Source organism: Barbus barbus (genome assembly GCF_936440315.1).
Source record: "Barbus barbus genome assembly, chromosome: 14".
Taxonomy (NCBI): Eukaryota; Metazoa; Chordata; class Actinopteri; order Cypriniformes; family Cyprinidae; genus Barbus; species Barbus barbus.
Genome location: NC_136742.1, coordinates 13,527,991 through 13,554,521, shown reverse-complemented (window position 1 = coordinate 13,554,521; position 26,531 = coordinate 13,527,991). Strand labels below are relative to the sequence as shown.

At 37.4% G+C, this 26,531-nt stretch overlaps 1 protein-coding gene across 1 annotated transcript; it reads right to left on the bottom strand.

Annotated features, from left to right (window-relative positions):
• Positions 1 to 5,741: 5,741 nt before the first annotated feature.
• LOC306880352 (uncharacterized protein) lies at positions 5,742 to 25,879 on the bottom strand (the record flags this gene model as incomplete). Its single annotated transcript, XM_079433848.1, has 4 exons — positions 25,701 to 25,879; positions 22,094 to 22,706; positions 16,010 to 16,187; positions 5,742 to 15,598 (listed from the first exon to the last, which is right to left on the bottom strand). The coding sequence occupies exons 2-4, from the start codon at positions 22,589 to 22,591 to the stop codon at positions 5,742 to 5,744; spliced, it is 10,533 nt and encodes a 3,510-aa protein (XP_079289974.1). The 5' UTR covers positions 22,592 to 22,706; positions 25,701 to 25,879.
• Positions 25,880 to 26,531: the final 652 nt, after the last annotated feature.

Sequence of the window (26,531 nt, the reverse complement as noted above, 5' to 3'; positions counted from 1 at the left end):
CTCCACATTTTTGCTTTCCCATCACTTAGATAAAGGTTTATCTTTGTCTCATCGGTCCATAAACACAGTTCCAAAACTTGTCAGAGGTTTGAATCTTGCTGTGTAGCATCTGTAATTCTGTTTCAAAGTCTCCTGAGGACAGTAGATAGTCAGAGTATCACTCCAGCTTTCTGGAAGTTGTTGGTGATTTTACAGACACGTCTTTTAGGGTTCATTTGCACAGCTTTTATGATTTGTCTGTCATCAACTACTGTTGTTTTCTCAGCCGATCAGGTCGTTGTTGGTTGCTGGTGTCACTGGTGGTTTCCAAACTTTTGATTTCTCCATGCCCTTTGTTTTTGCTAGAGCTCTAATTGACTTCCTCTTTTCTTTCAGCATCCAAATTTCTTGCTTTTATCTCAAAGTCAGCTCCCTCATCTTCATCCTGGTTTGTGTGTGTCATCATCGAATGCAAGATTCAGAATACAGAAATAATGGATATAACTGATACGACACATTCCCTGCTTTTAATATCTGAAGAATTAATGCAACAGGACACAGCTGATCACTTAGAAAGACCTGTGAGGCAACTGTTCCAATACTTATGCTCACATCAGAGGGATGAAACTCTAAAAGTGCTGAACTTCTTAGCTGGTAAAACATCTATGTGTTGAGTCACCCAATAATAAAATGTGACATTCTGTAGTTTTGTCTAATATTCATCTTTTATTTATATTTGTATGTCTCCACAGACTCCACAGCCAATAGAGCAATTTTGTCTTTACTGTTCCAATACTTTTGGAGGGCACTGTATATACTTTATGTATACACACACACACACACACACACACATACAACAATATATAAACTGATTTTGATTTTAGATTATTTGTGGTGAGTAATTGGTCTGAATGCTCTGCATGCTTGGGGTTCAGTAAAATACTGAAAAAGACAAGTGTGCTCTGTTACACTTGTAACTGACATCCACCTGTGTAGTGTGTGAGGCAGGAATTCCTGGCACACAGCTTAAAATGACTCTTCTCCTGACCGACAGGCTGGCACACTTGTTTTTCCTGGAACATCTGGAAGCCTGAGAGTGTGGAGTCGCACTAAGCGGGTCTTTGCAGCTGGCTGCAGGCATAACACTCAGAGGTAAACAGGGAAAAACAGGGAAAAACCCCTCGCATTATCCTCCGGAATAGATGTCTGTATATCCCAGCGTTGAGGGGGGAAATAACCCCCGTCAGAGAGCAGGTGCTTCCTCCAGCAAGTCTTATTTATTCACATTTACAGCCATGTTTGGGCAAACATGGACATCAGCTCAAGTTCAAGCCCCAAAGCCTCTTTATACTAGCAATAGCCCAAAAATGTTTAATGATCTGATCTGTCACATAGGCAGTGGGCAGCTGAATGTGTTCTGAATCTTAAAAATGAGGATTCATACTCTAAAAGTAACTCCATGTTCTAAATTTATCATCACTTTCTTCACTTTGATTATAATGCCATTAAATATTTATCATATTGTATATTTAAGACTATTGAAGTTTAAATTAAAACAGTATTTAGTTCACAAATGTGCTTCTTTGTGTTGGTTTCATATGGTTTTGAAAAATGTTTATCATTTTCAGCAAAATGTAAAAATTATTTTTACACCTTGAATTTAAGCCTGAACCCACCTTGTCGTGTCAAAAATCAAATTATCCAACATTTTAAGAGTATTATTTATCTTCAAATATGGTCAGTCTGCAGGGGTCCTTTTTATTATATGATTTCCTGTTTCATGTTTTTTCTCAGGCATGTTGGTTGCACTACACTGTTTTGGCAGACAAAAGTTTTTAGAATATTATTAGTAGATTAATTTAAGATATTTTTTTCTAGGAAATAACATACTTTTAATTAGGCTTTTTTATTCGTCATTATGATATCAGGACTATGGAAGCATGTTTCTAAAATAAAAATAAATGCGATTGTAATTTCTTTCCTTCTCTTTTTTTTTTGCAATTCTGACAGAATCGTGGGATATAAACCCAGAATTTCGAGATATACTAAGAATACTCATAACTCTGAGTAAAAAAGTCAGATATGAATGTGAGATATGAACTCAATTGTGAGGGAAGAGTCCTAAACTTTCTGAATTTTTTCAATTCATTTTGTTTTATATTCCATGGTGGAAACATGGAATAAAACATGAAAAAAAATTATATATATAATTTTTGTATGTACTGCACTTTTTATGTATTTTTGACTAAATTAATATAATAAGTGTCCTTCCTCTAGTCCGTTTTACATGATGCTAAAATGCAAATGGTCTCATCATCTGTCTCTCTCTCTCTCTCTCTCTCTGTAAGGAGATGGAAGGCACTCTAGGATATTGTGAGAACTTGTGAGATTAGACAGCTGTGTTTTGTCAGCGGCTTCAGCCCCACCTTCGAGTGTGGCACTCGGTCGATGGGAGTGACACCAATTATTTATGTCACATTCCCTCCGGAAGCAAAGGATGGAAACTCAACAAGAGAGGACCATCCATCAGACTTGTCGAATGGGGCTGTATATACCTATGACTCCAGCAAGCAAAGGCAGGGAATGAAGTCTCTTAGGACAGTTTCAAATAACCAGCCACACACTTACCTGTCAGAAAGAGACAGTAATTAAAAGTCCCTGAATATACATTCCATTTAGTCTACAAATATCTACATTAGACTAATGGATTGGACAGGTGATGCCATTTTGGGGGGAGTTAACTTGAGTAATTAGACTTGTCATGGGATCCTTGGGCTCTGCCCCTGTTCAGTGAACCGGCCGGCCTGTTAAAAACAGCAAAGTTGGAGAGCAAAAACAAAATGCAGGTTGTTTCAGATGTCTCACTGGCTGGGAATTGACTCTTAACTAGGTGGTTGATGGATGAGGTGGGTCAGGTTATTAATAGTTTGCTGATTTTCACCTTCAATATTTTCAGGGGGTATTTTTTATTGTGTCATGAATGTCATGGTATGATCTATTGAAGGTTCAGAGACAAAGTCAGCTCCCTTGAAATAATTTCCCTCTTATTCAAAACTTCTGAAAGGCACCATGACCAAAGCAACAGGGCTTTTGTTATGGAAGTTGATTTAGTGAAGAGTAATAGACTGTCTGTCAATATGCATTTTACTGGACGAAAAGTGAAAATAGTTATACATATAGAGAGATTATAGTACTATTGAGAGAGTAATGAAGGTCTATTTCATCATCAGCTCAGGCCAAAAGTATCTACAGGGAGTCATTATTAGTGCTAATGCTTGCTAGTGACAAACTAATGACACAATAATTCAATTATGCAACATCCCTCTGGAAGGATTCTATATGTAGACATGTACAGTACATCCCAGAGATTTGGGCCTTCTTTTAAAACTGGAAAATGTTCTTTTTTTAGAACTCAACCTTTTTGCTTGACAAACAACAACAAAAAAACAACAAATAAATAAAAACCATTTAAGCTTGAATATATTTATTTCAGGCAGGAAATTAGTACATTCAAGTAACAAGAAATGATTGTATTTAAGTTAACCATTAAGCGTTTGGCCAGCAGAAAAGAAACTGCAATGAAGAAACCACATTTGCATCTGCATCACTTCACATTAGTTTTGTGTGTACAAAACATAAACAATATAGTCCATTAGATGTACAGTCCTTTATGTGGCAAAACATCTAATGCATGGCTTGTGTGCACCGCAATCCTTATAATAGGTGATTTCTGGTGATGTCAATCCTATACATCTGCATTCACTGCACTTACTTTAAAAGTAAGCATTAGTGTACATATTCTGACTAAGTCAGATGGAATGGACATCTCTTATGTGTTTTAGCAGGGATAAAAATGGGTAACACTTTATTTTGATAGTCCACTTTAGACATTCTACTAATAGTAAGTAACTTTGCAACTACATGTCAACAAGCAGTCATTAGAGTATCAGTAAACTGTCTGCTTCTAACGCTTTATTTTGATGGGTCCACAACATACAACATACTGACTGTCAACTTATTCTACCAACCTTAAACCTAACCTAACAGTCTACTCTGAGAGTTAGTAGACATGTAGTTGCAAATGAATGAGAATTATTTGACACGTAGTTGGGTCATTCTTCATTTGTGGTGGCAAGTGGTGTCCCTCTACTTTACAACAGTTAAAATAAACTTTAAATACCAATAAATCATAAACTGTTTGCATGTTTGTATTCTGTAGGGTAAACACAATTTGTGCACTTTTAATAGTTACATTTTTGTTTTAAGATACATATTTAATTGAGTTTGAGAGATTGCATTTGTAACAACATGTTCCGGCCATACCTGTATGTAATTGCAACAATATAACATTTTTAACACAAATAAAGTGGTTATATTGTGAATATAGATTTTATTTAACATGTACAATTTTTCTAAATTGTTTTAAAAAACAACTCTATAGTAACTTGCAATATGATGTCTGTGATGTTATATTACATCTGTGGTGTTACTGAAATTGATTTCCTTCACAGCCATTTAATCTTATTATTTAATGTTTTTAGACTGTAAAGTGTTTTAATCTTTTAGAATAAAGACTATAAAGGTACCACATGCCATTTTTCCAGTCTTTTTTGATGTATATCCAAATTTTAATATAGGAAACTATCATCCTTTGGCAGAAATAGGGGCCAAGATGAACAAATAAACATTTATTTTAAAAACTGAAATTTAAATGATCAATTAAACTGAATCCTTAAAGTAATTTATTTATTTATTATTACCTAAAGTTGCATATCCCTGCTCATTTTAGAACAAACCAAAATTTTACTTCAAATATTGATAACACCATAGACATAATTGGTTGTGTGACCAGTGTTTGAAATTATTTAAAAATCTAAATGTTCTTGAGCTTTCATTTGAATGAATATAGCATATCACTAGCATATTAAACCAATTTTAAGTGCATAGCAATACATTTTATTAAAAAAAAAATATATATATATATATTTTTCAAATTCTGCCTCTCATTTGCCACCCCAATTGAAGAATGACCCAGTTGCAAAGTTACTTATAGTTAGTAGAATGTCTAAAGTGGAAAATCTAAATAAAGTGTAACCTAAAAATATTTTTTATTTTTAAAAGTATGCTTTCCCACAAGCAGAAACCTACAAGTACATTAGATAATTAATTCATATTGCTACAATGAAACAAACATTCAGATTCAAATATGTTCAATATACATTCATTCTCGTGCACTCGTAACCACATTTTATGCCTCCTGATTTCCATTACATGTCACTATGATGTGTGATTTTTCATTTACACTGTGGAACATTTGTATAGCAGCACATACATATACAGTAACTATGATACATTGTTAACCCTTGTCAACAGTCCCTCCAATGGCTAAGGCTTACAGCTGAGTGAATTATATTATGAATTACATAAATATACTAAAATTCTAAACTATTTTCCTTCCATCAAGTTAGAAGAGCTTTATGTGCTGTTCAAGTTTCAGCAGTTCCCTTTTTACGGTACCTGAGCAGTAATGCTGTGCTTTTACATATATATAATCTGCATATATAATGGAATCATATGTGAATAATAAGTAAAGTGCATTATATGTTACTCTTTGGTAAATAAAATAAGGAATCCAAAGGGCTATTAAAAAAGGTATGATATTATAAGGTCTAAGGATAATAGAGAAATAACCCCTCTGGAACCATTTTTACAAGCTAAAGAACATCTTTGGTTCTTTTCTTTGATGTTGAAGAAGGATTCTACTAGTTGGCTTTCAGATGATTTAAACCTTTCTGATTTTTTGCCTGTTCCCCGTGAACTTCCTCAAAGAAACCTGGCTGAGATTCCAGGGATGACTTTGTTATTTGCTTTTGCAAGGAATTTTCAGACGATTCCCATTCATGGTCTTCTGAATCATCACTAGTCTCATTTGTCTGGTCCTCCTCACCTTCTGCTGTGTCCTCTGTAATATCTGTGAGTTTGCCCTTCTCCTTTCCATTTTCTTCCACCTCATCTTTCTCCACACAGGAACTCTCTTCTGCATCATCACTGCCGTCCTCTGGAGTCTCTTCATCTTCAACCTCAGGTTTATTATCCTCTTCCCTGCTCTTTGGTAGTCCAGTGGCTGAGAGTTTGAGAAAATTCAGAGTGTGAATGAGCATCTTGAAGGTTTTATGTGCAGTTTTCCTCTGTGGCTTGCTCTCTGACTCAGAACTCAAATCTATGACTTGGTTGTGTTCTTCTGTTTCTGAGTCTTCTACATCAGCATCGGCACCATCTTCGAACTCTGAGTTGTGCTCTCCCAAAACATTAAATGAAGTTGCCGTATCTGGTGTGTCATCTTTTGGTTTTGGCTGTAACAGAGGCTGTAAAGTTAGAGTGTTCCTATTAGGCTCCCCTTCATCTGGCTCTGTGTCATCCTCAGCTTCATCACCAGCTTCAGCTGATTCACCAGTGTTGGCCACATAACCAGCTTTGTTTACCATTACCTCCACATCATCATCTTCTTTTCCACTTTCTTCACCTTTATCATCAACACTATCTAGAACAATGTCACCATTGTTCTTAAGGGGTGTTTCATCTTCAGTTACCTCAAGATTAGTCAAAACATTATGACTCTCAATGTCTTCAATGTTAGAAAGAACATCCTCCTCCTCTGCTGCTTCACAACTGTCAGTTTCCTTGTCTTCCTCATCGTTTGACTGACTCTTGTCCGTCTCTTCTCCAGTCGTCTCATGATCTGGAGTTTGCTCTGCCAGCTCTACCACAGCATTCTTGTCTTCAGCCGTGTTGCTATCTTCAACAGTGGCTTTCTCTTCAGACATCTCAGTTTCAGCTTCAGTGGTCCTCTCATCTGCTGTTTCTGCTTCAGAAGTCTCTTTTTCCTCAGCTGACACACCTCCTGTAGTTCCTGCATCATCTGTGTTGTCTTCATCTTCATCGGCTCTTTGTACATCAGTTCCTCTTTCTTCAACCGATGTCCCCTCCACATTATCTCTCGCTGCTTCTGTTTCATCTTGAGCTGTCTCTCTCTCATCAGCAGTTTCAGCTTCAGCAGTTTTCTCATCATCTACAGCTTCATTATCAGCTGTATCTCCCTCACCTGCATCAGCTTTAGCATTCAACTCATCTTCTGCTGGTTCATCACCATCTGTCTCACCCTCTCTTTCTTCAGCAGTTTGGCCATTTTCTGCCATTTCAGCTTCAGCTGTCTCACTGCCTTTTGCAGTGTCCTCCTCACCTGAATCACTCTCTCTTGCAGTTTCAGCTTGCCCGTCTTCAACAGATTCATTCTTAGCCATCTCATGATCTTCAGCAGTGTTGTTATCAGCTGTCTCACTCTTTTCTGCAGTTTCATCATCACCTATATTGCTCTCAGTTTCAGCTTCAACAGTCTCTCCTTCTTCTACAGATTCATCTTTAGCTGATGCCTCACCCTCCCCTGCAGTTTCATCTTCAGTTATTTCATCTTCTCCAACAGTTTCTGCTTCAGCAGTTCGTCCATCTTCTGAAGTTGTATCTTCAGTCGTCTCACCTTCTTCTGCAGTTTTATCTTCATCAGTTTCTCCATCTTCTGAAGTTTCCTTTTCAACTGTCTCATGCACTTCTGCAGTGTCTTCATTAACTGTCTCATCTTCGCCTCTAGTTTCATCTTCAGCCATTTGTTCATCTTCTGCCATTTCATTTTCAGTGGTCTCCTGCTCTTCTGCAGTGTCATCATTAACGGTCTCACCTTCTTCTCCAGTTTCATGTTCAGCAGTTTGTCCATCTTCCACAGTTTCATTTTCAGTTGCCTCATGTTCTTCTTCAATCTCGTCATTAACTGTCTCACATTCTTCTCCAGTTTCATCTTCAGTAGTTTGTCCATCTTCCAGAGCTTCATTTTCAGCCATCTCATGCTCTTTTGCATTGTCATAATTAACTGTTGCACATTCTTCTCCAGTTACATCTTCAGAAGTCTGTCCATTTTCTGCAGTGGTTTCTGCTTCTGCAGTTTGTACATCTTCTGCCGTTTCACCCTCAGCTGTCTCACCTTCTTCTGCAGTGTCACAACCAGCTATGACATTCTCTCCAGCAGCTACTTCTTCAGCAGTCTGCCCATCCTCTGAAGTCTCTTCACCAGTGGTCTCACCCTCTTCAACAGATTCTGTTCCTGCATTTTGCCCTTCTTCATCAGTTTCATCATTAGTTGTCTCGTCCTGCTGTTCTGATTCTTCCTCAGTGTGTTCTTCAGATGCTTCCTCTGCTGCTTCAGTTTGCATTACGTCATCAAATTCACTAATGTCATCATTTGCCACATCTCCATCTAATTCGTTAATCTTACAACTGCTTGCACTTTCTTTGACAGCCATTAAATCAGAATCAGTGTCAGTATCTTCTTGCTCTTCATCTTGTTTTGCAGTCATTGTGTTAACAGACTTCTCAGCAATTTCATCCACATCTTTCTTTAAATGTCTGGAAATATTTGATTGTTTCTCTGAACTATCTTCTACATAAGAGCTAGAGGCACTGTCTTCCTCTTCATCCTCCTCACATTCTTGTTTTTCATCTTCAATTTCTTGAGCACTGGAAGCAAGAATTTCTTTATCTGTCCCCTCTTTCTCATCCTCCTCTTTGACAGCCTCAAGTCCTGCATTTTCTCCTTCCATCTCACTTGCTTGTTCATTGGCAGTCTCCTTAATCTTTCCGTTGTTTGGAGATGATTTCTTCATCTGGAGAATTCTTCTCAAATCAAAGTCCATCATCACAGGAGCAGAATTAAGCATTTCCACAGGTAACACATGCTTGGATGCCATTTTCTTTATCAAGCATGTGTCACAAGGACAATATTCATCATCGCTACGTTGATCGCTGAAATCAGTCCCTGTCATTGTATTATCATCGTCACTTTTAGCAGGTTGCGGATCAATTGATTGGTTGCGCATCACTTTCAGACGTCTTCGCCTTTGCTCTGTTTGAATGGTAGATTCACGTGACATTGTGTCTTTTGGTGGTCTTGGTCTTCCAGCTCTACCTTGGATTTTCCTTAGCTCCCTGTCTATACTCGATTGTATCCGTCTGCGGACTTCATCTTGCAATTCACATATCATGGCATCAAGTTGCACATTGTCATCCAGATTCCAACGGATTTTGAACTCAGCCATTGCATTAACATAATGTGTCATAAATTGCTTTTCTAATTTGTTCAATAAATTCAGAACCCATTCGGGATCAGGGTCTTGAGAAAACCTTTTTGATAACTGACCTCTTTGTTGTTCTGTAGCACTGCCTGAACTTGTGTCCTCTTGACGGTCTGATTCAGTTTCCTCTTTTCTGGGATTATTCCCAGAACTCTTGTTTGAGGAAAGAGGTGTTTCAATGAGTTCCCTTGGACTGTCATTACTCCTGATTGTCTCTTCAGAGCCTGGGACATCATCTTTTAACTTCTCTTCAACTGTGTCCTTTGTCTCTGGGGTTAACTGAGCTTGATTTGCTATATCTGGAGTGGCTGAATCATATTTTGATCCTGGCGTTTCTGAAGCTTCCCCTTCCACTGTTTCATCAACTTCCTGTACCTTTGTCAGGGTTTCCAGGACTTCACATTCTGTGTTGATTTGGGGTTGGGTGCCATCATTGACACTACTTTTCCCTGAACCTGTTGAGCCACTGTTAACATCTACCCCTGAGGATGACCTTGCTTTAAATTCCTCATCCAGGTGCTTGTTTCTTTCCACAGATGTTTTCCAACCATCTTTTGGGTCACAAAGCCAAAGAGACTTAAGCATGCTCATGAGCTCCTGGTATTTTTCCTTTTTATCGTCTTCATCACTAGGACCAAAGTCTAACAACTGAAGATTTGCCAAACAATCCAGAAGACCTTGCGCTGATGCGCTGAGCTTACGTCCATATATAGGAGACACCTCTGGCAGGCTATTGCATCGGTCGAATTTGGGGCTCAACAAGACTTTCATCACCAGAACCGAAGAATCAAACATCTTTGGTTCATCCCCTCTCTGAGAGCGATCACCCTCAGCAACTTCAGATAATTTTTTGTCAGTAGCCCCTTCTGTATTCACCATATGAGCATCTTCCATTTCATCCTGTGTTACAAGCTTGGTAACATCACTTGGCTGCAAACTTCCATGCTCATTATCATCTCCTGAAAGTGGCTCTATCGAATCATAATTGTCATGGAATTCATCGCCCAAATCACATAAATTGGTAAGTGATGGGATTTTCCTCAGCCATTCATTCACCACCTCAGTTGGAGAAGCATTTGGCAAGCAAGAAGGACTCAGCTCAGATATGTCATCATCCATCTTGTGGCAAGAAGAGTCGCTTCCCATTCTTTTTCTACATTTGCTACTTTTTTCACTCTTAATTTCACTGACATTTGTATCAGATCTACAAGACTGAGGTTTTTCTGCTGCTGCGTTCAAATGGTCAGTATATTCTTTTCTTGGTTCTGGAGCAGGAGCGGTCTGTGATAACTTGCTATCATTAGAGTTGCCAAGTAGAATAACAGGTTTTTTGGATTTTTTAGGAGATTTTGGTGGTTTAGGACTTAGATGGTTTCCTGAGGTAACAGATAAAGTCGCTGAATGACGTTCAGACGCGTTGTCCTGAACTTTCTGTGTCGACTTCGTATTTAATTTATTGCTTCTTTCACTGACAACTGTAGCTTCAACATCATTCTTTTGACTATTTACTTTCAAACGAGATGATGAACTGGATATATTACTCTTTGTTCTATCAGTCATTTCTGCAGTATTTCCTTCTTTAGTTTTGGATTTCTCAGAGTCTGAGATTGCTGAGGCACTTGAAGCAGGGGAATGTTTTACTTTCTGTTGTGTAGAACTGCATTTTGAACAGACGCTTTGAGATTTATGGGTAACATCTGGACTGTCAGCTTTCTTTTGACCTGTGATTTCAGTGTGTACAGACATATCGGAAGCTTTGCTAGATGGACGAATCCACTGGGTTTGAGAGCTCTGCCTCAGTGAACTGTTGGCTGATGGTTGGCTTACAGATGAAGTCATTAAATACTTTATTTTGGAGGATTTGTTACTTGCTACATCATCTCTCTCCTGGATTGTGTCTGTAGGACATGTAGAGCCACAGTGAGAGCTTTTGGACTTCGATTTACCAGAGACATTTGACTTAGCTGATGTTGAACTTTTAGGTCTTTCCTCTGGTGTTGGTGTTGATTCATTTGTGATTTGTACTGGTGATTCTGATAAACACTGGTCAGATTTACCACATATTTCAGTCTTTGATGAAGCAGATATTCTTGAGTTAATTGAAATGGCACCTCCATCTATTTCCTCAACATCATCAGCCTCATGGTCTTCAACAATTCCAATAGAAACTGAGGTGCTTGTTGGTGGTGTTAAAACTCTTTCAGAGACGGAACCATCTGAACTGATTTTGGACTTTGCTGACTTTTTAGACAGAGGACTTGCAGGTATCTCTTCATGGTCGGAGTCTTTTTCAGATGATGCCACTGGACTTGATGGTTTGTTTATCGCACCACAAATACATTCATTTGAGTTCTCTGTTTGAGATACTTTTGAGTGATCAGACAACGGACTCTCATCTCTGTTTAATCCTGTATCTTCAGTGTTTGTGTGTGAATGGTCCTCACCCTCAGAAACTTTAGACTTCTTGGATCTTGTAGATTCATTTGATTTCACTGACAATTTGCTTGGTGAACGGTTTGCTTTTGTGTTCACACCTGCTTTAGACATTTTAGTTTCTGCAAATGCATTAGAGGTCACACTTGTTGATCTTCTGTCATGCTCTTCAGCTTCTAAGAGGAGGGATTTTGCAGAAGCATTTGATTTAGTAGGCACAACACTTGATGTAACAGTGGCATCCGATGTTATGGATGTATTTGACTTGACAGACAAAGAGCTGGTTGTTCTGTCTACCACTTTACTTGCTTCTTCATCCTCCTCAGTTGTTCTTTCTGAACATTTTGATTTCTCAGATGCACAAGATTTTGCAGACATTGCACTTGATGCTCGAACATCTGCAGTATCTGTGTTTCCAATTTCTTTAGAAGCAACTACTGAAATATTCGACCTTTTAGATCTTGCAGATGTTTTAGATGTAGCTGATGCTGTACTTGATGCTCTCTGCTCTACACTGCTGATTATTTCAGAATCTTCTGACTTCTTTGATCTTACAGAAATTGAGGACAAAGCACTTTCTGTTCTTGCTTCCTTTTCTTCATTGACAGGATCATCTGAACCAGATCTTCCAGAGGCATCAGATTTCAATGACCTAGAACTTGGTGCCCTCTCTACTTTTTGTGTATCTGGTTCATCTATGATTATTTCAGATACTTTTGATGTTCTGGATCTTACAGAGGAACGTGATTTTGCAGATGAAGCACTTGGAGCATTTTCATCATGTGTGGCATCAGATATTACTGAAATTGCACTTGGAGATCTCTCTATGTTCTGAACCTCTTCTTCAGTACCAAGTTCTGAATGCTTTGACTTATTGGATCTTACTGAAATACTGGATTTAGTAATGCTTGGTGCTTTTACTTCACTTTCTTCATAATCAGGCTCTTCTGGTGGTTCTTCTGAAACATTTGATGCTTTGGATTTTGCAGAAATACTGGTTTTGGTAGAAATATCAGATCTTCCTGACATAACACTTAATACTCTGTCTCTTTTTTCTTTGTCATCAGCTTTGATGTCTAGTGCAGAAGCATTTGACTTGTTTGACTTTGCGGAAATGATTGATTTTGCAGACAAAGCGCTTGAAGCTCTCTCTTCTTCTTGGTCTTTCACATCAACAAGCTCATAAGTTAAAACATCTGAAATTTTGGACTTATTGGATCTTGCTGAAACGCTTGATCTAGCTGACAATGCACTCTGAGTCCTTTCCTCTGTTTCGTGTTCTGCTGCTTGAGGCAAAGCAGTTGGCTCTTCTGTGACCAATTCTGAGACCACTGATTTCACAGATTTTGCAGATACATTTGATTTAGAGGACATTGCACTTGTAGATCTCAAATCATCTCTATCTCCAGCTACAATATCATCAGCCATATCAGATACTTTGGATTTCTTAGATTTAGCAGAGTTATTGGATTTTGTTGACAATGCACTTGGTGCTCTTTTCTCTTTGTCTGGTGGCTTCTCTGTGCCATTGCAGGTTTCTTCAGATGCTGTGCTGCATTCATTTGATGTTTCAGAGATATGTAATGCTGCTGCAGATGATCGGTCATCTCCTGCCACCTCTGATATTTTGGACCCTTTAGATCTTACAGAAACATTTGATTTAGCTGATATTGCACTTGATGGTCTTTTCTCCATTGGCTCTATGTCTGACTGACTAGATTTTTTTGACAATGTGGAAACTTCAGATTTAACAGACAAAGCACTGCAGGCTCTGTTTTCTATTTCCTCCTCCTCCAACTTGGATTTATTTGATTTTAAGGAAGCATTTGATTTGATTGACATAACACAATGAGCTCGTTCCTTCATCTCTTCTCCTGGTTTTGGTGTTGTTTCAGATTTCCTTGATCTTGCAGATGAAGTAGACTTTACTGAAATGGCACTTGATGCTCTTTCCTGAACATCTTCTTTTTCCTGTGCTTTGTCTTGGTCTACCTCAACATTTTTGGATGTTCTGGATCTTGTAGAGATATTTGATTTTGATGACACAGAGCTTGGCGATCTCTCCCCTGGTAGCTCTGTTTGAGGAGCTGCTTCAGCTTTAGGTGTGTTTAATTTCACTGAATTTAAATATTCATCTCCTTGGAAAGATGCTGCTTCTGACACGTCAGACTTTGATTTATGTGAGACATTTGATTTAACAGAAATGCTGCTGGGGGCTCTGTCTTGATCTTCAAACTCGCTCAGCTCAATTGACAATTTTGATCTTGCAGAAATATTTGATTTTAATGAAATGGAGCTGGGAGCCCTCTCCACTGTTTGATCATCATTTGTCACCTCTTTGATTCCAGACTTGTTTGATGTTCCAGATTTAACACTTGAAGCTCTTTCTTCTATTGTTTCCTCTAATGCCCCATCAGGCACAGATTGTGTGACTATATGTTTAGACTGACTATATGTAGTGGAAATATTCGATTTAGATGACGCAGCACTTACAGCCCTCTCTTCAACATTGTCTTGTAAAGCCCCAACAAGGTAAATATCTGATACTTTTGACCTTACGGATATATTTGATTTAACAGACATAGCACTTGGTGTTCTTACTTCAGAGATTTCTTCCTCAGACACATTGTCTGAGATGTCGGTTTTTCTTGATTTGTCAGATTTCTGAGACCTTACTGACATGGCACTGGGTGCTGTTCCACCCTTTTCAAGTACCTCTGAAACATTTGTTTTATTTGATTTTCCGGAGATATTGGATTTTATGGAGATTGCACTCGAGGATCGCTCCTCCATTGTTTCACTGTTTGCTCCAGTACACTCAGCAGATGCTTCAGACCTGCCCTCTTCATCATCTACTTCTTGACTGACCAATTTTCTGGATCTTTTAGACCGTCCTAAAGATGAAGATTTGCTTGGTGGTCTCGGTGACAAATGTGCAGGAGAAGCAGGATATTTACAGGGTGTAGTGGAACATGGGTTTGGTTCTGCATCTTTGCTCTCCTCATCTTCCTGTTGGCCATGGGATGTTCTTGAGGTGCTCAGAGGAAGGTCAACATCTTCATCATCTTGATCCTCCTTCAGCGATGCTAAAATTTGAGAAGAAGAACTCACAACAGATACAGACCTCTCCTCTTCCTCCACTGGCTGAGTAATCTGAACACTTAATTGATCTTTAGGGAGGTTAGAGGATATGACATCAGGTCTGTTCTCGTCATTTTCAGATACATGAGTGTTCTCAGGCTTGTCTTCTACAGCACTTGTGCTCTTTGTTTTAGGGGACATTAAGCGTACTTCACTTCGACTGTGGCAATGGTTGATGGTACATTGTTCAACTGTGGAGTCGCCCTGCTGCCCGAAGGTCCGTTGAATGCAAGTTGCCTTTTCCACGACATGCTCTGTGTACTCCTCACTGGACATTGTGCGCATGCTGTCAGTAGATGCCTTTTTGCACACTATTCTCTGCGAGGATGCACTTGAGCTTGAGGATCTGATGCATCTTACAGGTCCTTGATCAGGAGGTACAGGATTCTTCCAGATATCATATTTCTGACAGTGAACACAGCAGTGCTGGCAATGTGGCTCCTCAAAGTTTCTCTGGTAACGTTTGGTGCTGTATGTCTCCTCTGCTTCTCCAGCAGAGAGAGAATCCGCTTCTGAGCAGCTCTCTGCACTGCCATGTGAGAGGGAACAAGCATCAGATTCATTAAAAGTGCTCTTTGACTTCTTCACTTCTGTGGACCAGTACAGTGTCTCGTTGTGTAATAGTCGAAAGCGCACTTTCATCTCCATTGACAGGCTTCCGTCTTTGTTGACCAAAACTCGCTTTTCAATGTCATCATCCATCGTATTTTCTCCTGGATGAGGACAAGCACTTCTGTGCCCTGGTGGTAATGGGTTAAGTCCATTAGGAAACAACTTTTCAGATGAGACGGATAGTCTTGCTGATCTGTTGCTTGAATCACATCTTGGATGGATGACACTTCTCTTAAATTCAAGTCCAAAGTTGACTACAAGCAAGGAATTAAACAAAGTAAATTACTATTACAATAAACATACAAAATCATCATATAATTTTACTGATTTTTTTCTTGTTTTCTGTTTTAAAAAATAGATAAAAAAATATCCTGTGTAAGCTGTTTAAGTCTTGGTATAAATAAAGTTTATTTTTCTTATTCCAATGGCAAATACTTTTCCCTTGTTTTAAGCATAAGTTTAAATGTATTTCGTAAAACAAATAAATAAATAATACTTTTATAAAATAAAATACCACACAGTTTAAATATAACAGAAAATGTATTCTCTTCTGTTTAAAAATTTAAAATTTAATTTAATTTAATTTAATTTATGTTGTTTTGAGGATGTTTAGTTCATTTTTACCGTAAAGTAAGATGAAAAATTGTTTTTGCATTGTGAAATACCATTTTTCTTGGCCCCCTTTTCATCGCTGCAGACACTAGAGTGTTGCTTTGTGTTCAGCCTTGGAAGTTTGTCGTAAGAGTTCTTCCTGAAGCTGTCCAACAGGAGTGGGTGGAAAGGCTCACGTCCCACACAAACCAAAATGCTCGGGCACTGCAGCAGACTTTGCACACTGTCAATCTGAAAAACATGCAAATCATTCGCTACATTACATAGACTGTGCTGCTGGTTGATAAGAATATGACAGAATCTAATTGATTGAGATCAGCAATATCTGGCTGAAATTAAATCAGCAGGGATTATTACAACTGCCAAATTCTGATGAGGAAATGTGCTATGATGGATTGAAGCCATACCAATTAAAGGATAATGCCATGGGAAGTCAACCCATCTGGTGTATACATTTTCCCACACTAATTTTTAATCATGAAAACAGTGATCTGAAAATGTGTGCGATCCATTATGCAGAGTGTTTTTGGTGCATGAGTCAGTACCCATGGGTCAGCATAAACAAGAAGTGTACAAACAAATAGATCACAGATCAATCAAAAAGCCTTCGTCCCCAATTAAAAAACAATTGTGACTATATCTATAGTTCTTTAAAAAAAAAAAAAAATCAACATCAACTAGCAAATCAAATATCACAGTTCATCTGAGGTCAGTTCTTGTGCTAAAAATCATGGGGGTTTTACCCTAGTAAAAAAGTAATATATTTATACTAAGTATAGTTCAAATTTAACTTATTTACTGATATATTTCTCGGGACTTACTGATATAAAATTATAATATGTGATTATATATTGATATAATAATAATTTGGATTACTACTTGTGCACAAATGCACAAGCCATGTTAAGCCTAAAATGTGTTTTAATGTCTCTATTGATGAGAATTTTATGATCTTTGAATAACATTGGTCTTTAAATGCAAGATATTTAAAGTGTACCTGAAGTATACTTGCAGTAGTTCCACTTTAGCACAATCAAATATACTTCAGTATATCTTTAGTTGGACTTCAGCACTACTTCCACACATTTAAAGCACTTTAAACACAAAATAAGTGGTTCCAATTTAGCAGACTAAGTATACCAGTTTAGTATACTAAAAGTACAACTGCAGGGTATTTTAATTAAGTACATAAATATGTACATGTATTTAGTTAGTATGAAATAAATGCATTTCAAATACATTCTTCACTAGGTTAATGAAGAAATAACTGTCTTCTTTAAGGCTTTCTGGGAAAGAAAAAAAGCTAAGAAACATGAGTAGTATGTCCAAAAACACATTTTTAATTGTAGTAATCCAACAATATCTAATACTGAATCAGGTTCCAAACTCATGAAAGCAGAATATACTGCATATACAGTATAGAGAGTAAAAGTACACACATCAACATCACATATCACTCTTTAACACAATATTATCCTTATGCTAAATTCGCATGCTCTGCAGTTTTATATCTTCAAAACTTTTCAATTTTCCAGTGGGTTTGAAGATAATTAATTGGAACTGTAGAGGATGCGAGCATCTCAAACTGCATGTTTTCATGGCATTGACCTGCTTCTGCTGGTTCAAAATAGCTCTGATTTGAGCAAGATTAATAGTTATTCTCTGGATGCTGGTGCATCACTGCTGTGCAACAATACCAGTAAAGGAATATCCTGATCATATCTAACAAGAACAGCAGGAAAGATTTATTCAAAGATACTTAAAAAGATTGCATCAAAGATGAGAAAGCTATACAATCAAAAGAATGAAATCTTAAATGGTACACACAGAAAATAGTATACAACTAAACAAGTAACACTGTAATTTAGTTATAATAAATAATGTTACAAACTGCCTGTACACAGAATGAAAATATGTATGCCCTTAATTACTTGATTAAGATGGTTGTTCAGACTTGTACTGTATTTGTGGCATAAATAAATGCCACTCTTTTTTATAAGTATAATACTGCCTATATAAATATATTTATTTTAAATATAATACATTTACGTTGTGTGTGTGTGTGTGTGTATGTATATTTTGTTTATATGGTTTTAATATATCATCAATCTGACAGATATTTGGACCTCATATGCTAATAAATGAATATATTTTACAAAATATTTGAATTTTTTTCAGAATGCTATTTCAAAAAAAGAATATGTATTCTTAACAACAAGTAATGGTTGTCAGTTCATTTATAATGGAACGTAATTGACAAATGATTTATTATTGAGGGGGGAATCAGTCACTCTGAACAAGTCACTGACTCAAGCCACTGTTTGTTATTTATTTATTTATTTATTTTGCCTGACACATTAAAAGAATTGCTTTTTCCCAACTTTACTTTTACATTTAACTATTAAACTTTTTGTGACCATTTTATTTGCAGTCTAGAGCCCTGAAAACTCACCCATTGTATGTATACTAAAATGTGTCTTGCCCAGCAACCGAAGCACAAAACTTTATATCTTCTACGCCACACGAGGGTCATGCTGGATTTTGTTCTTGTTCTCTTACATGTTCAACTTTCAGCCAGTGACAAATAAACCTTTACTCTAGTGCTGGTTGAGCTATTTCTGGCATTGTCTCAGTGCCATTCGTAATGTTATCCATGTATCAGTCAGGCCCCTGTGGAGGGGTGTGTGCCACTTTACAGCATGTTTTCTATGGGAAGTACATGCCTGTGGCAGTGCTAATAGGATGTGCCTGCTCTAGACCCACAGAGAACCAGCAGTGTTGACCAGAGTCAGCAATGACTAGAGTCCAGCTCTGATGGACAGGAAATGCCTGGATCGACTCCAGACATTATGTGGACTCAAAGCCAAGAAGTGTTCCCCTTTTAAAGAAACAGCACTTTCTCTAAGTACAGCGGGATGCCATCATTAGCACCGTGGCACACCGTGCCATGCCCGTTGCATGCGAACACTTAGAGCCGTGTCTTGATTTTGTGGAACAGCCTCTGGTTGCCCCTCGGGGCTGTATAAACTCGTAGCCTCTCACCTTTTATCAGGGTTGCCATAGCTCTGTCCCAGAGGGGCTATTTCTTACACTGCCCGGGCCACCCTGTCCACCTCTTATCTACCCAAACCACCTGCAGACTGTAATTCTTCATTTTTTCCTCTTCCGTGGTCTGTGATTTGCCCTTAAGCGCTAGTGGGAGTGATAGTAACTAAAATGAACTTTACGCTGACTGATCTGCTCAACTAATCTTGTTCTCAGCATTATGAGCACTTCATAAATCAAACAACTCCATCTGTGGCGACTGTCACTTTGTTTGCTTGACTGAAATAACTAATGCACAAAAAAAATCAAATTAAAGAGTTCAAGTGTAGTGGTCCCGCAGCTTTGGGACTTTCCAGCTGTCAGATGTGGCGTCACTTACAAATACCTAGCTTCCTGTAAACATGTGTTTTTAACTAAAGTGAGAGCTGTGAAGGAACAACAGATTTGCTAGCCTTACTTCTCCAGAGCCTGTTGAACATTTGTATCAGAGCCTCCGGTTTCAGCCACTAGAGGCCTCTGTGTCCTTAGAACATTTGCTGCTTCTGCAAACCAACAGCCGTTCTTACATAATTTGGGTCAGTTTAATATACATGTAAATAGCTACATGTACTTTATTTACAATCTTGAGACATTTTATAGCATTGTCTTTATGTTAGACAACCAGATGGCACAAATAAGCAAACCTGAAGACTGGCTGACAATATTTAATATGTACTGCGGACATATGGCCTTTTTTTTAGTTTAGACTCAGTTTGTGTTCTGTCTGAGATACAGACTACAGATACAACTTAGTAGATCCTCTCTTAAGAGTAAGTGTGTTAGTCGTGTTGTATAATTTTATTTTAGTGTGCAACCCTCGTTCAAATCAAATGTCTTGCATGACGATCAAATGATCTGCAGAACGTGCAACAACACTGAACTGACCAGAACTAAACCGTGATTTCTAGGGTTGTGCGCCACTTAGAACTAAATTGAGCTAAAAATCAAAATACAGATCTGGAAGAAATTGAATACTAAATTCAAAAGAAAATCTAAAAAAATAAATTATACTTTAAACTGTGGCATGAAAAAGCCTTGTCTGAAAGTTTAAAAAGTCTTGAAGTGTAAAGGTACAGAATGTGCATATTTGTTTACTGGATCTACAGTAGTAGCTATAAAAAAAGGAGTTGATATAGTGATTATATCCCCACATTACCTGTTTAATTCAGTTAAATTCCAATATGTACTGTACTTCTGTATAATTCAACTTCAGACAGAAATGAAAGAGATTCAATTCATAAATTCTGAAGCTGAGTAAATTTCTGCCAAAGCAAACATTTAATTTCCTCTATAGTTTGTGAACTTGAACATTAATAAAATAATAATTAAACACACACACTCACACACAATAACACTGTGAAATATAAATAGATTAAAAGTTTTATATTTTAATATATGTAATTTATTCCTGTGATGGCAAAGTTGAATTTCCAGCAGCCATTACTTCAGTCTTCAGTGTCACATGATCATTCAGAAATCATTCTAATATGCTGATTTGCTAATCAAGAAACATTATCATCAAAAACTATGTTGACATACAGTGCCCTCCAAAAGTATTGGAACAGTAAAGACAAAATTGCTCTGTCGGCTGTGGAGTCAAGACAATTACAAATATGATTGAAAGATGAATATGAGACAAAACTACAGAATGTCACAATTTATTATTGGGTGATTCAACACATAGATGTTTTACCAGCTAAGAAGTTCAGCACTTTTAGAGTTTCATCCCTCTATACTGATGTGAGCATAAGTATTGGGACAGTTGCCTCACAGGTCTTTCTAAGTGATCAGCTGTGTCCTGTTGCATTAATTCTTCAGATATTAAAAGCAGGGAATGTGTCGTATCAGTTATATCCATTATTTCTGTATTCTGAATCTTGCATTCGATGATGACACACACAAACCAGGATGAAGATGAGGGAGCTGACTTTGAGAGAAAAGCAAGCAATTTGGATGCTAAAAGAAAAGAGGAAGTCAGTTAGAGCTCTAGCAAAAACAAGATCAAGATGCAAACCTCTGACAAGTTTTGGAACTGTGTTTATGGACCGATGAGACAAAGATAAACCTTTATCTAAGTGATGGGAAAGCAAAAATGTGGAGAAAATAAGGGAACTGCAATGATCCCAAGCATACAGCCTCATCTGTAAAGCATGGTGGAGGTGGTGTCATGGCATGGGCATGCATGGCTGCCTCTGGAACAGGCCCTCTCAACTTTACTGATGACTTAATGTATGATGACAGTAGCAGAATGAATTTGGAAGGGTACAAAACCATCTTGCCTACCAATATTCAAGAAAATGCCACCAGATTCGTTGGGAAGTGCTTCATATTGCATCAGGACAATGACCCAAAACACCCTGCCAGTTCAGTCAAGGAATTTATACGGGCAAAGAAATTGAAAGTCTTAGATCGTCCAAGTCAATCTCCAGATTTAAATCCAACTGAACATGAATTTCACCAGCTGGAGAGGAGAGTAAAGGCAGAAACTCCCCAAAACAAGCAACAATTGGGATTGGCTGCATTAAAGGCTGGGAAAAGTATTTCAAAGGATGAGAGCAAGAGTCTGGTGATGTCTATGGGTCACAGACTCACTGCTGTAATTGTGCGCAAGGGATCTGCAACTAAATAATAGCTTTTAATCTTTTATATCTGCCTTATGTTCAACTGTCCCAAAACTTATGCTCACATCAATGAGTGGGATGAACTCTAAAAGTGCTGTTCTTTTTATTTGGTAAAACATGTATGTGTTGAAACGGCTAATAATAAAATGAGACATTCTGTAGTTATATCTCATATTCATCTTTTAATCATATTTGCAAATGTCTTGACTCCACAGCAACAGAGCAATTTTGTCTTTACTGTTCCAATACTTATGGAGGGCATTTTTCAGGATTTTTTCATGAACAGAAGTCTTTTGTAACACTATAAATGTCTTTACTGGCACTTTTGCTCAATTTAATGCACCCTTGCTGAATAATAGTATTAATTTCTAGATAAAATCTTACTGACCCCAAACATTTGAACATTAGAGTATATTTCCAGAAGAGACTCACCTTGTGGCCTTCCAGTGTGTAGAGCTTCCTGATGAGACACTGCATTAGCTCAGAGACCTCGTCTATGAAGAGCGCCAGGCTGCGCAGGCTCCTGTGATGCAGCACGATGGTCCTCCGGACAGAGGGGTCACTGTTCTTCACAAGCACAATCTTCCTGGAGTGCCTGTGATGATGGTGATGGTGGTGATCTTCAACCTGCCCAGGAGCTTCCTCAGGTCGAGTGGACCTCCTGACTGTATACTGCTGAGAGTGTGGATGTGTCTGGAAATAATACCATGGGTTCGAGTAAGCTCCTGTGGCCTCTGAGGCCATCGCCTTGGCCTGCTGGTGATCGGCACAGAGATGGCATCCATGATCCTCCAGTGGCTCCAGTCTAGTCGAGCCGGATGAACCTTTGAAGGATGCTGAGGAGCAGTGTCCATGGGGGAAAGGGGGCTTGAGAGATGGGTCATCCGTGATGGTGTCAAAGCATTGAAAGCTTTGCTTGTGGGAGGCCATTTTAACTTCATCCAAGGGCCTGTGGTAGATGTCAGTTGACTATAGGCTTAATACGATGATAAAGGAACAACTCTCTGGCCTAGCAGATCACACTCATTCATCCTCTCCTTCCATTCTGCAAAAGACAAAAGCATAAAGCACATGCCCAGGTTAATAACACTAACAATGCATTAAGTAACTCTGTGTCAAGCCCAGGGAGCATTAGAACAATGATGCAACTGAAATGGTTAAGGCCCATGAAACAAATTTGCAAGTATGAACTATGTACAGTATGAATGTGGGCTGTATCTGGAATTTAAAATGTAATTTAAACCTGGAACAAAACAGTTTTTCAGATTCAAGAATAAAGTAAAAGTAAACAAAAATGTTATGATGTAAAATGAATAAGACATATTTAAGATTCTGCACTATTTCTAGGTGATTTAATTGTTAACTATGCTTATTTCAGATGCTCTCACTTCGACTGGTGCTCTTTGGATAGCATGTTCATCATGTTTGACACAAATATGAGAAGTTCCTACAGCTCTAGTGCTTATGTTTTTAAAGTAAATACTTAAGAAATTCTGAATTTATGTTGATTTCATTCAGCTATATTTCTCTCGTTTTCAGAAAATATCTAAAACAATATAGAAAAAATGAATTACAAAAATGGAAATAATTCATAAAATTGCAAAATTCAAAATGTTTTACTGCAAATCTGTGACTCTGACCCCAATTTATGCTTATTTGTTATGCAGACTTGCAAATTGTGCATGTTGCATACTTTCTCATATATATATTATATGAAACAAACATGAGAGAACTGATAATAAGAAATCATTTTTACCTCTTTTAAGAGACAATCCTGATAAACTTGGGCATAAACTAATAAGCTTAAACAAGAGGATAAACTCAAAAGCTTAAAAAAAGACTGAATGCTTATAACTCTATCCTATTCTTAACGTGATTTATAATTCTCTGCTAAGCGATCCAAACACAATGCTGAAACATTTGTACTGTCATGAATGAAGAGTTGTTGGATCACTAATTGATACTTTACATTTAAATTAGAATTTTTTGTACCTGAACACACTTTTCCTACCAGAATCTTATTAAAGTCTTTTCTCAATTACTTCCTTGCACAATCAATCTTCTTTACATAAGACACGGTACCTTTAGAACTGAAATGGGCACAGAGTCTAAGTGCTTTATGCCCATTGCAACTATTAAAACTGAAAGAATGTAGTGTTGATGTCAAACCAAAGTTAAAACAAAAATCCAGATTTAAGTAACACGTGACCCTAAACAAGGTACATCTGCAGGAATCCCACTGGCACATCATGACAGCACATTTGTGCCAGGCACACGCTACAGCTGAGGGAGCATTACTGAGCTCAAGACGAAGAAATGATGGACAGATATCAGAGACTAAGCAGGGATAAAAAGAGCAGACTTCACCTGAATTAGACTAAAGAGCTTATCTACAAGTGCAGGGAGAAAGTGGAAGCAACATGTGACAGGATGAAGCTGCAGTGGAAGCCTAGTGTTATTTTTGATTCAAGTACAAATGTGAAAATTAAATATTACCAAGTCATGTGATTTAAGAAAGCAAATTTATGAAGTCAGAAACAGAAAGACTTGATTTGATTTGATTAAAGAAAGGGTAGAACTCTAAATCAGTGAAATCTAACACAAAATCATTAATATATATTCTCATATTCTTATATTCTGATCCACATATACATTTTTTTTTTAAACTGAAAAAAAGACCATGATCTCTTTAAAAAAAAATCAGAACAAAAAATGGGAAATGATTTAGCCTGAGAGGTTTTATTGCATAACAGGACCAAATCAGACTCTTTAAGTCTTGCAAAGCACATAATGATGCCTAATATACACTACCGTTAAAAACTCCATAATGATGCCTAATATACACTACCGTTAAAAACTATTTGGGGTCATTGCGAGTTCTGTAAAGAAATCAGTACTTTTATTCAGCAAGAGTGCATTAAAATGATCAAAAATGACAGCAAATGTTTCAAATAAATGTTTTTCTTTTGAACTTTGTTCATCAAAGAAACCTGACAAAAAACATCACAGTTTCCACAAAAATATTAAGCAGCACAACTGTTTTCGACATTGATAATGAGAAGAGTTTTTTTTGAGCAGCCAATCAGCATATTAGAATGATTTATGAAGGGTTGTGTGACACTGAAAACTGGAATAATGGCAGATGAAAATTTAGCTTTGCCATTACAGGAATAAATCCCATTTGGGAATAATATTTAACAGTATTCTGAATAAATGCAGCCTTGGTGAGCATAAGAGACTATTGAAATATATGTGTAAAAATGATATAGTGAACAAAATGGCCCATGATCATAATGTCACAACTGCAGGATAGCAAAAATTTACTTTAATAAGATACATTTGAAGTATCACTGACATAATTCAGTGTCACTGGTGTAATTCAGATTACAAAATGTGGAACTAGGAAAGCTGAATCTGCATCGTTCTTTCTGGAAAAATAAAAATAAAAATTCTAATAAATTACCCAGAGGCCTGTTCCGATATCTGCTTTTGATGAGAACATTTGAAGAAAATAGAATGTAAACAAATAATATAAATCATATGATATCAATTATGTTACCCAAAACAAGTAAATTCTTGTGATACAGAGGATCTGTAAGCTCAAAACAGCATATGCAAAAGATGTTAAACAAACCTGAGCTAAGGACGTTTTAAACATTATGAATATCCACGGAACTTTGTAAATGCTGGCAGAAGTTGTCAACTCTGACTGGCACAATACTTTTATGTATCCCAGATAACTGCCTATGATGTTTCTCATTATACTCCAGTATTATTGCTTGCACCTGTGTTGATATCCTTGTAATCACATAATTCAGATCTACTGAATACCAAGACCATCAAAAACACCAGCTGAAGCACAAAAACTGGAGAGAATTGTTACTTTTACCATAGAAATATTCTAAACCAATGAGGTTTAGCCAAGGCGATGACTCTGAAAGCACCCCTGATGGTTTCAACTAACCGCGATCTAAAAGAACCAGGACATTCTCCAATGTAAACTCAAACTGTCCCTTACAAAGGGATGCAAAATACTCACCATGATAAGAACCATGATCTCAATGTTGAGAAAACCAAGAGCTCAGAAAAGCATCTTCTGAGTTTCCACACAATGAGAGATGAGAAAGAACAGAAGCTGCTATGAATTGCCAGCTGAAAAGCAGTTGTCCCACTGGGGGCCTACCTGCTAATCGGTCCTTGGGAAGCTAAGGATAGAATGAAAAGCCTTCTTAATCACTCTGAGACTGCATCAGAATCTGCAGAGGCTTTGGACACATGACTGGAACTTGGCCAGTACATAAAAGAGCAGACAAACTTAGCACATTGTCAGTGAAAGACCCTCGAGCACACTGATAGTTGATAGCATATGGTTACATTTTTGCAGGATCCACAGAACAAATAAATAAAGCTTAAGCAGCCTCAGTATGTCATAGATAAACATTCAGCTGAGTGTTGGAGTCTTACCTAATCAAACAGTTCAGAAGATATAATGTAGTTAATGTATTTGATTGTAAATCATTATATATATATATTAAAATTCTAACCAATATAAGACGATAATTTACTGCGAAATGGCTGATATTAAAATGGCGTGCTCTTTTGTACAGTAAACAAATAAAAACACTTAAGAGTAGAATCAATTGTTTTTTAATGATACAAGTGATTGCACTTAATAAGCATCATTATATAATAATGTACAGTATAAAAATGAATATTAATTTTGGGATTTGCTGAAGATTACATTAACTGTTTTATTATTGGATTGGATTTTTTGTACGATTTTTCATGTTTTTTTTTTTTTTAGTCTCCTATGCTCGCCAAGGTTCCATTTATTTGATCAAAAATACAGTAAAAATAATAATATTGTGAA